Source organism: Palaemon carinicauda, chromosome 32 (assembly GCF_036898095.1).
Source record: "Palaemon carinicauda isolate YSFRI2023 chromosome 32, ASM3689809v2, whole genome shotgun sequence".
NCBI lineage: Eukaryota > Metazoa > Arthropoda > Malacostraca > Decapoda > Palaemonidae > Palaemon > Palaemon carinicauda.
The window spans coordinates 24713652-24724470 of NC_090756.1; the positions used below are offsets into that span (position 1 = coordinate 24713652).

A 10819-nucleotide genomic window follows, 5' to 3' on the forward strand; every position below is an offset into this window, starting at 1 on the left:
ATAGACTATAGAAGTTACAATGTAGCTCCCCTTATACGAAAGAGACCACTTGCAATTAAATAACAGAACAACCCACGACACTAACGCCATCTATTAGATGACCATGTACTTACCCTTTGTCTCTTGACGACACGGCGCGTCCAGCCACCCAATATGGTTAGAGCCTTTTGAAACAAAACGTACACTTCGTTGCCTTTCCAGAGATAAGTTGAACCAGGATTTCTAATGTGGGGAAAAAGAAAGATTAAATTAAGTCATTTGCATTGTCTTGCATAGCGAAGTGTACCACATGTAAATAAAAAGACATACTATCTAGACTTTTAAATGCTCACCATATGGGTCATCGCTGGTAGCGCTTCTAACATAATTAGTGCATGTCCTATCAATCCGTCTTTAGTCAGAAGTAAATAAATAAAATGTATATGAATATAAACAATATTCTTATTTCACCTTGCTCCAATGAATAAAATTACAGTCACACTCTTGCTAAGTCACATAATGCCTACGTTGCTCGCATAAATGCTCCATCAACATCGGCAATCTCTGACGTAAGAGACTTAGCTGTGTTATACAGAATAGTTTAGATTGGCATATGATACTTTGCTGATTGGTGACAGTAAAGAGAAATTTCAGAAACAGGTAAGATATTTTGTAAATGCTTACCAAAGGAGAAAGTTGACTTGTTGATTGGTGACAGTAAAGAGAAATTTCAGAAACAGGGGAGATATTTTGTAAATGCTTACCAAAGGAAAAAGTTGACTTGTTGATTGGTGACAGTAAAGAGAAATTTCAGAAACAGGGGAGATATTTTGTAAATGCTTACCAAAGGAAAAAGTTGACTTGTTGATTGGTGACAGTAAAGAGAAATTTCAGAAACAGATAAGATATTTTGTAAATGCTTATCAAAGGAGAAAGTTGACTTGTTGATTGGTGACAGTAAAGAGAAATTTCAGAAACAGGTAAGATATTTTGTAAATGTTTACCAAAGGAGAAAGTCGACTTGTTGATTGGTGACAGTAAAGAGAAATTTCAGAAATAGATAAGATATTTTGTAAATGCTTACCAAAGGAGAAAGTTGACTGGAGAAAGTTGACTTGTTGATTGGTGACAGTAAAGAGAAATTTCAGAAACAGATAAGATATTTTGTAAATGCTTACCAAAGGAGAAAGTTGACTTGTTGATTGGTGACAGCAAAGAGAAATTTCAGAAACATTTGTGTTTTTTTGTAAATGGTTACCAAAGGAGAAAGTTGACTTGTTGATTGGTGACAGTAAAGAGAAATTTCAGAAACAGTTGAGATATTTTGTAAATGCTTACCAAAGGAGAAAGTTGACTTGTTGATTGGTGAGAGTAAAGAGAAATTTCAGAAACAGATAAGATATTTTGTAAATGCTTACCAAAGGAGAAAGTTGACTTGTTGATTGGTGAGAGTAAAGAGAAATTTCAGAAACAGATGAGATATTTTGTAAATGCTTACCAAAGGAGAAAGTTGACTTGTTGATTGGTGAGAGTAAAAAGAAATTTCGGAAACAGATGAGATATTTTGTAAATGCTTACCAAAGGAGAAAGTCGACTTGTTGATTGGTGAGAGTAAAGAGAAATTTCAGAAACAGATAAGATATCTTGTAAATGCTTACCAAAGGAGAAAGTCGACTTGTTGATTGGTGAGAGTAAAGAGAAATTTCAGAAACAGGTAAGATATCTTGTAAATGCTTACCAAAGGAGAAAGTTGACTTGTTGATGGGTGAGAGTAAAGAGAAATTTCAGAAACAGGTAAGATATCTTGTAAATACTTACCAAAGGAGAAAGTTGACTTGTTGATGGGTGAGAGTAAAGAGAAATTTCAGAAACAGGTGAGATATTTTTTTTACATGCTTACCAAAGGAGAAAGTCGAGTTGTTGATTGGTGACAGTAAAGAGAAATTTCAGAAACAGGTAAGATATTTTGTAAATGCTTACCAAAGGAGAAAGTTGACTTGTTGATTGGTGACAGTAAAGAGAAATTTCAGAAACAGGTAAGATATTTTGTAAATGCTTATCAAAGGAGAAAGTTGACTTGTTGATTGGTGACAGTAAAGAGAAATTTCAGAAACAGGTAAGATATTTTGTAAATGTTTACCAAAGGAGAAAGTCGACTTGTTGATTGGTGACAGTAAAGAGAAATTTCAGAAACAGATAAGATATTTTGTAAATGCTTATCAAAGGAGAAAGTTGACTTGTTGATTGGTGACAGTAAAGAGAAATTTCAGAAACAGGTAAGATATTTTGTAAATGTTTACCAAAGGAGAAAGTCGACTTGTTGATTGGTGACAGTAAAGAGAAATTTCAGAAATAGATAAGATATTTTGTAAATGCTTACCAAAGGAGAAAGTTGACTTGTTGATTGGTGAGAGTAAAAAGAAATTTCAGAAACAGGTGATATATTTTGTAAATGCTTATCAAAGGAGAAAGTTGACTTGTTGATTGGTGACAGTAAAGAGAAATTTCAGAAACAGATGAGATATTTTGTAAATGCTCACCGAAGGAGAAAGTTGACTTGTTGATTGGTGACAGTAAAGAGAAATTTCAGAAACAGATGAGATATTTTGTAAATGCTCACCGAAGGAGAAAGTTGACTTGTTGATTGGTGACAGTAAAGAGAAATTTCAGAAACAGATGAGATATTTTGTAAATGCTCACCGAAGGAGAAAGTTGACTTGTTGATTGGTGACAGTAAAGAGAAATTTCAGAAACAGATGAGATATTTTGTAAATGCTCACCGAAGGAGAAAGTTGACTTGTTGATTGGTGACAGTAAAGAGAAATTTCAGAAATAGATAAGATATTTTGTAAATGCTTACCAAAGGAGAAAGTTGACTTGTTGATTGGTGAGAGTAAAGAGAAATTTCAGAAACAGATGAGATATTTTGTAAATGCTTACCAAAGGAGAAAGTTGACTTGTTGATTGGTGAGAGTAAAAAGAAATTTCAGAAACAGGTAAGATATCTTGTAAATGCTTACCAAAGGAGAAAGTTGACTTGTTGATTGGTGAGAGTAAAGAGAAATTTCAGAAACAGATGAGATATTTTGTAAATGCTTACCAAAGGAGAAAGTTGACTTGTTGATGGGTGAGAGTAAAGAGAAATTTCAGAAACAGGTAAGATATCTTGTAAATGCTTACCAAAGGAGAAAGTTGACTTGTTGATTGGTGAGAGTAAAGAGAAATTTCAGAAACAGGTGAGATATTTTGTAAATGCTTACCAAAGGAGAAAGTTGACTTGTTGATTGGTGAGAGTAAAGAGAAATTTCAGAAACAGGTGAGATATTTTGTAAATGCTTACCAAAGGAGAAAGTTGACTTGTTGATTGGTGACAGTAAAGAGAAATTTGAGAAACAGGTGAGATATTTTGTAAATGCTTACTAAAGGAAAAAGTTGACTTATTGATTGGTGACAGTAAAGAGAAATTTGAGAAACAGGTGAGATATTTTGTAAATGCTTACCAAAGGAGAAAATTGACTTGTTGATTGGTGACAGTAAAGAGAAATTTTAGAAACAGGTAAGATATTTTGTAAATGCTTACCAAAGGAGAAAGTTGACTTGTTGATTGGTGACAGTAAAAAGAAATTTCAGAAACATAAGATATTTTGTAAATGCTTACCAAAGGAGAAAATTGACTGGTTGATTGGTGACAGTAAAAAGAAATTTCAGAAACAGGTAAGATATTTTGTAAATGCTTACCAAAGGAGAAAGTTGACTTGTTGATTGGTGACAGTAAAGAGAAATTTCAGAAACTGATGAGATATTTTGTAAATGCTTACCAAAGGAGAAAGTTGACTTGTTGATTGGTGACAGTAAAGAGAAATTTCAGAAACAGATAAGATATTTTGTAAATGCTTACCAAAGGAGAAAGTTGACTTGTTGATTGGTGACCGTAAAGAGAAATTTCAGAAACAGATGAGATATTTTGTAAATGCTTACCAAAGGAGAAAGTTGACTTGTTGATTGGTGACAGTAAAGAGAAATTTCAGAAACTGATGAGATATTTTGTAAATGCTTACCAAAGGAGAAAGTTGACTTGTTGATTGGTGACAGTAAAGAGAAATTTCAGAAACAGATAAGATATTTTGTAAATGCTTACCAAAGGAGAAAGTTGACTTGTTGATTGGTGACAGTAAAAAGAAATTTCAGAAACAGATGAGATATTTTGTAAATGCTTACCAAAGGCGAAAGTTGACTTATTGATTGGTGACAGTAAAAAGAAATTTCAGAAACATAAGATAATTTGTAAATGCTCACCAAAGGAGAAAGTTGACTTGTTGATTGGTGACACTAAAGAGAAATTTCAGAAACAGGTAAGATATTTTGTAAATGCTCACCAAAGGAGAAAGTTGACTTGTTGATTGGTGACAGTAAAGAGAAATTTCAGAGACAGGTAAGATATTTTGTAAATGCTCACCAAAGGAGAAAGTTGACTTGTTGATTGGTGACAGTAAAGAGAAATTTCAGAAACAGGTAAGATATTTTGTAGATGCTTACCAAAGGAGAAAGTTGACTTGTTGATTGGTGACAGTAAAGAGAAATTTCAGAGACAGGTAAGATATTTTGTAAATGCTCACCAAAGGAGAAAGTTGACTTGTTGATTGGTGACAGTAAAGAGAAATTTCAGAAACAGGTAAGATATTTTGTAAATGCTTACCAAAGGAGAAAGTTGACTTGTTGATTGGTGACAGTAAAGGGAAATTTCAGAAACAGATGAGATATTTTGTAAATGCTTACCAAAGGAGAAAGTTGACTTGTTGATTGGTGACAGTAAAGAGAAATTTCAGAAACAGATGAGATATTTTGTAAATGTTTACCAAAGGAGAAAGTTGACTTGTCGATTGGTGACAGTGGAGAGAAATTTCTGAGACAGATGAGATATTTTGTAAATGCCTACCAAAGGAGAAAGTTGACTTGTTGATTGGTGACAGTAAAGAGAAATTTCAGAAACAGATGAGATATTTTGTAAATGTTTACCAAAGGAGAAAGTTGACTTGTCGATTGGTGACAGTGGAGAGAAATTTCTGAGACAGATGAGATATTTTGTAAATGCCTACCAAAGGAGAAAGTTGACTTGTCGATTGGTGACAGTGGAGAGAAATTTCTGAGACAGATGAGATATTTTGTAAATGCCTACCAAAGGAGAAAGTTGACTTGTTGATTGGTGACAGTAAAGAGAAATTTCAGAGACAGGTAAGATATTTTGTAAATGCTCACCAAAGGAGAAAGTTGACTTGTTGATTGGTGACAGTAAAGAGAAATTTCAGAAACAGGTAAGATATTTTGTAAATGCTTACCAAAGGAGAAAGTTGACTTGTTGATTGGTGACAGTAAAGGGAAATTTCAGAAACAGATGAGATATTTTGTAAATGCTTACCAAAGGAGAAAGTTGACTTGTTGATTGGTGACAGTAAAGAGAAATTTCAGAAACAGATGAGATATTTTGTAAATGTTTACCAAAGGAGAAAGTTGACTTGTCGATTGGTGACAGTGGAGAGAAATTTCAGAGACAGATGAGATATTTTGTAAATGCCTACCAAAGGAGAAAGTTGACTTGTCGATTGGTGACAGTGGAGAGAAATTTCAGAGACAGATGAGATATTTTGTAAATGCCTACCAAAGGAGAAAGTTGACTTGTCGATTGGTGACAGTGGAGAGAAATTTCAGAGACAGATGAGATATTTTGTAAATGCCTACCAAAGGAGAAAGTTGACTTGTCGATTGGTGACAGTGGAGAGAAATTTCTGAGACAGATGAGATATTTTGTAAATGCCTACCAAAGGAGAAAGTTGACTTGTCGATTGGTGACAGTGGAGAGAAATTTCAGAGACAGATGAGATATTTTGTAAATGCCTACCAAAGGAGAAAGTTGACTTGTCGATTGGTGACAGTGGAGAGAAATTTCAGAGACAGATGAGATATTTTGTAAATGCCTACCAAAGGAGAAAGTTGACTTGTCGATTGGTGACAGTGGAGAGAAATTTCAGAGACCGATGAGATATTTTGTAAATGCCTACCAAAGGAGAAAGTTGACTTGTCGATTGGTGACAGTGGAGAGAAATTTCAGAGACCGATGAGATATTTTGTAAATGCCTACCAAAGGAGAAAGTTGACTTGTCGATTGGTGACAGTGGAGAGAAATTTCAGAGACCGATGAGATATTTTGTAAATGCCTACCAAAGGAGAAAGTTGACTTGTCGATTGGTGACAGTGGAGAGAAATTTCAGAGACAGATGAGATATTTTGTAAATGCCTACCAAAGGAGAAAGTTGACTTGTCGATTGGTGACAGTGGAGAGAAATTTCAGACAGATGAGATATTTTGTAAATGCCTACCAAAGGAGAAAGTTGACTTGTCGATTGGTGACAGTGGAGAGAAATTTCAGAGACCGATGAGATATTTTGTAAATGCCTACCAAAGGAGAAAGTTGACTTGTCGATTGGTGACAGTGGAGAGAAATTTCAGAGACCGATGAGATATTTTGTAAATGCCTACCAAAGGAGAAAGTTGACTTGTCGATTGGTGACAGTGGAGAGAAATTTCAGAGACCGATGAGATATTTTGTAAATGCCTACCAAAGGAGAAAGTTGACTTGTCGATTGGTGACAGTGGAGAAATTTCAGAGACCGATGAGATATTTTGTAAATGCCTACCAAAGGAGAAAGTTGACTTGTCGATTGGTGACAGTGGAGAGAAATTTCAAAGACCGATGAGATATTTTGTAAATGCCTACCAAAGGAGAAAGTTGACTTGTCGATTGGTGACAGTGGAGAGAAATTTCAGAGACCGATGAGATATTTTGTAAATGCCTACCAAAGGAGAAAGTTGACTTGTCGATTGGTGACAGTGGAGAGAAATTTCAGAGACCGATGAGATATTTTGTAAATGCCTACCAAAGGAGAAAGTTGACTTGTCGATTGGTGACAGTGGAGAGAAATTTCAGAGACCGATGAGATATTTTGTAAATGCCTACCAAAGGAGAAAGTTGACTTGTCGATTGGTGACAGTGGAGAGAAATTTCAGAGACCGATGAGATATTTTGTAAATGCCTACCAAAGGAGAAAGTTGACTTGTCGATTGGTGACAGTGGAGAGAAATTTCAGAGACCGATGAGATATTTTGTAAATGCCTACCAAAGGAGAAAGTTGACTTGTCGATTGGTGACAGTGGAGAGAAATTTCAGAGACCGATGAGATATTTTGTAAATGCCTACCAAAGGAGAAAGTTGACTTGTCGATTGGTGACAGTGGAGAGAAATTTCAGAGACAGATGAGATATTTTGTAAATGCCTACCAAAGGAGAAAGTTGACTTGTCGATTGGTGACAGTAAAGAGAAATTTCAGAGACAGATGAGATATTTTGTAAATGCCTACCAAAGGAGAAAGTTGACTTGTCGATTGGTGACAGTGGAGAGAAATTTCAGAGACCGATGAGATATTTTGTAAATGCCTACCAAAGGAGAAAGTTGACTTGTCGATTGGTGACAGTGGAGAGAAATTTCAGAGACCGATGAGATATTTTGTAAATGCCTACCAAAGGAGAAAGTTGACTTGTCGATTGGTGACAGTGGAGAGAAATTTCAGAGACAGATGAGATATTTTGTAAATGCCTACCAAAGGAGAAAGTTGACTTGTCGATTGGTGACAGTAAAGAGAAATTTCTGAGACAGATGAGATATTTTGTAAATGCCTACCAAAGGAGAAAGTTGACTTGTCGATTGGTGACAGTGGAGAGAAATTTCAGAGACAGATGAGATATTTTGTAAATGCCTACCAAAGGAGAAAGTTGACTTGTCGATTGGTGACAGTAAAGAGAAATTTCAGAGACAGATGAGATATTTTGTAAATGCCTACCAAAGGAGAAAGTTGACTTGTCGATTGGTGACAGTGGAGAGAAATTTCAGAGACCGATGAGATATTTTGTAAATGCCTACCAAAGGAGAAAGTTGACTTGTCGATTGGTGACAGTGGAGAGAAATTTCAGAGACCGATGAGATATTTTGTAAATGCCTACCAAAGGAGAAAGTTGACTTGTCGATTGGTGACAGTGGAGAGAAATTTCAGAGACAGATGAGATATTTTGTAAATGCCTACCAAAGGAGAAAGTTGACTTGTCGATTGGTGACAGTGGAGAGAAATTTCTGAGACAGATGAGATATTTTGTAAATGCCTACCAAAGGAGAAAGTTGACTTGTCGATTGGTGACAGTGGAGAGAAATTTCTGAGACAGATGAGATATTTTGTAAATGCCTACCAAAGGAGAAAGTTGACTTGTCGATTGGTGACAGTGGAGAGAAATTTCTGAGACAGATGAGATATTTTGTAAATGCCTACCAAAGGAGAAAGTTGACTTGTCGATTGGTGACAGTAAAGAGAAATTTCAGAGACAGATGAGATATTTTGTAAATGCCTACCAAAGGAGAAAGTTGACTTGTCGATTGGTGACAGTAAAGAGAAATTTCAGAGACAGATGAGATATTTTGTAAATGCCTACCAAAGGAGAAAGTTGACTTGTTGATTGGTGACAGTAAAGAGAAATTTCAGAGACAGATGAGATATTTTGTAAATGCCTACCAAAGGAGAAAGTTGACTTGTCGATTGGTGACAGTAAAGAGAAATTTCAGAAACAGGTGAGATATTTTGTAAATGCTTACCAAAGGAGAAAGTTGACTTGTCGATTGGTGACAGTAAAGAGAAATTTCTGAGACAGATGAGATATTTTGTAAATGCCTACCAAAGGAGAAAGTTGACTTGTTGATTGGTGACAGTAAAGAATAGGTTAGACTATTCAGTGTATGTGTAGGCAAAGTAAAAATGAGTTGTAACCAGAGGGATCCAATTTAGTACTATCTGGCCAGTCAAAGGACCCCATAACTCTCTAGCAGTAGTATCTCAATGGGTGGCGGGTGGATAGTGTTAGTAGTAAGAAATGTGAGCGTTATTGTGCCGTACATTACATTAACCACTTACCAACTTATCTTTCCACCTGGTGATCTCCTTCAAGCGAGGCATATAGAGACAAATGGAAGTGGAGCAGACCACCCTGTCCATATGAAATAAAGAGTAGGGTAGACGACCTTGCACAAAACGCAAATGACACGTATTCAAAATTAAGTAATGCATTAGAAAATGACATTGGAATACAGAACAAGATAATGGAGAGTTGACGGGTGATATATAGTGGTGTCTTTGTGTATCTGTGTAGAGTTTTTTTTATTATTATTGTTGTTATTGTTCTGTATTTGGTATGCTGCAAGCTCTCTTTGTTTACCTATCCGGAGATAATAATAATAATAATAATACGTTGCCACAATATTATCAATAGTATTAAGAAAACAAAAGTTTACGTTTCAAAACGATATAATAATAATAATAATAATAATAATAATAATAATAATAATAATAATAATAATAATAATAATAATAATAACAACAACAAAACAAGTTCAGTTATAGCACTCAGTATTAGCTAAGAAGATTTGCACCTATTTTTAGTTGATTAGAGTGCCCGCAAACGTGTTTTGCGTAGTGAGCAATTATGAACCAGGAACAACCTTTTGGAGGTTAGAAAGATGTAAGGATTGAAAGAGTAAAATTACATAAATAATTAATGTGATAGTACGCATAAAAATGAAAGGAAACAGAATATATTGTGCATGACCAAAATAAGTTACCCATGAGTGGAATGTTCAGGGTAAAAGTCTTTTAGAAATATGCTAAAAGTATGATTTTAAAAATGTAGGGGTAAGAAATAGTTGAGAAAAAACTATACATATAAATAAAAGTTAAAGCTCCAAATGAAATCAACAGGAAAATAGGAGAAAAGAAAGAAAGAAATTAAAAAGTTGATCATTGTAATTGCTAATGACAGACTGGATTACAAAGTTGAAATTAATATTTTTGTTGATTTCAAGATAGTTCGAAATTTTAGACACCTTTCTCATGAACCTGATTGTATAGACCAACTCTAATTCTTCGAATTAGTTCCACATGTCAGGCTATCCCATCTCGCAAACAGAAAATATAGAATAGGAGTCACAAATACAATGTCACAATTGAAAGTCACCTCCTAAAAATATCCAAATATCAAAGAAAACAGGTAAAAGTGACAAATATCAAAGAATACAAGTAAAAGTGAAGGGATAACTATTATAATCCAGATCACGAACACTTTTGCGATCAGAATTTTAATTTCCTGGATTTCCAGTGGATAGAATGCTAAATGTTCCACCAATTATATGAAAGAAAAAGTCTATCAAAAGGGTTTACCTGGTACAAAGTAGGGTAAATGTTTACTGTAGCACAATATTCCTAATGAAGAAAATAGGAAGTTTTCCTGGTGCATTTATAGGTACTTTGGGGTGTATGTATGACAACGGACTCCTGTATGTATAATGACAGCTGACTTAGGATACGGCAGTCTAAGGAGAGTTGCAAGGGGACATTAGCCCCCCTCCTAGGGTAAGTATGTAAGAACACAGCTTATAGGTTAGGTTAGGTTATGGGAAAAATTTACGTTGGTTGGTGTCCATTTTTAATGGACGCTGGAGGAACTGGCCGCTGATATACAAAGGCTCAGTGTATTTATAAGTACAGAACTTTAAATTGTTCCAATGCAAATTACTGGGAGAAACCCATCTTTTCAAATTTTAGTTGTTTTAATATTTCAAAAGGTATGACTGGAAAGCCACATTTTAAATGGGAAACAGACATAAGAACAACACCCTTGCCTAATGTAGGAGCCATATCCTTGCCCACTTATCTACTGAAAAATCACGACTGTACAATCAACTACATACACC

The 10819-nt window shown here is 35.0% G+C and overlaps 1 protein-coding gene across 1 annotated transcript; it reads left to right on the plus strand.

Annotated features, from left to right (window-relative positions):
- Nucleotides 1-1740: 1740 nt before the first annotated feature.
- On the plus strand, nucleotides 1741-5615 carry LOC137625537 (golgin subfamily A member 6-like protein 22). The gene is made up of 11 exons (XM_068356446.1): nucleotides 1741-1773; nucleotides 2045-2095; nucleotides 2205-2255; nucleotides 2925-2975; nucleotides 3085-3135; nucleotides 3325-3375; nucleotides 3565-3693; nucleotides 4203-4331; nucleotides 4601-4651; nucleotides 5241-5291; nucleotides 5481-5615. Exons 1-11 carry the CDS (start codon nucleotides 1741-1743, stop codon nucleotides 5613-5615), a joined length of 783 nt encoding a protein of 260 aa, XP_068212547.1.
- The last annotated feature ends 5204 nt before the right edge of the window (nucleotides 5616-10819 follow it).

Coding starts and splice junctions, on each gene's coding strand:
- LOC137625537 (XM_068356446.1), top strand. CDS start 1,741: ATGGGTGAGAGTAAAGAGAAATTTCAGAAACAG. Junction 2,096..2,204: donor AAGAGAAATTTCAGAAACAG/GTAAGATATTTT, acceptor TGCTTATCAAAG/GAGAAAGTTGACTTGTTGAT. Junction 3,694..4,202: donor AAAAGAAATTTCAGAAACAG/GTAAGATATTTT, acceptor TGCTTACCAAAG/GCGAAAGTTGACTTATTGAT.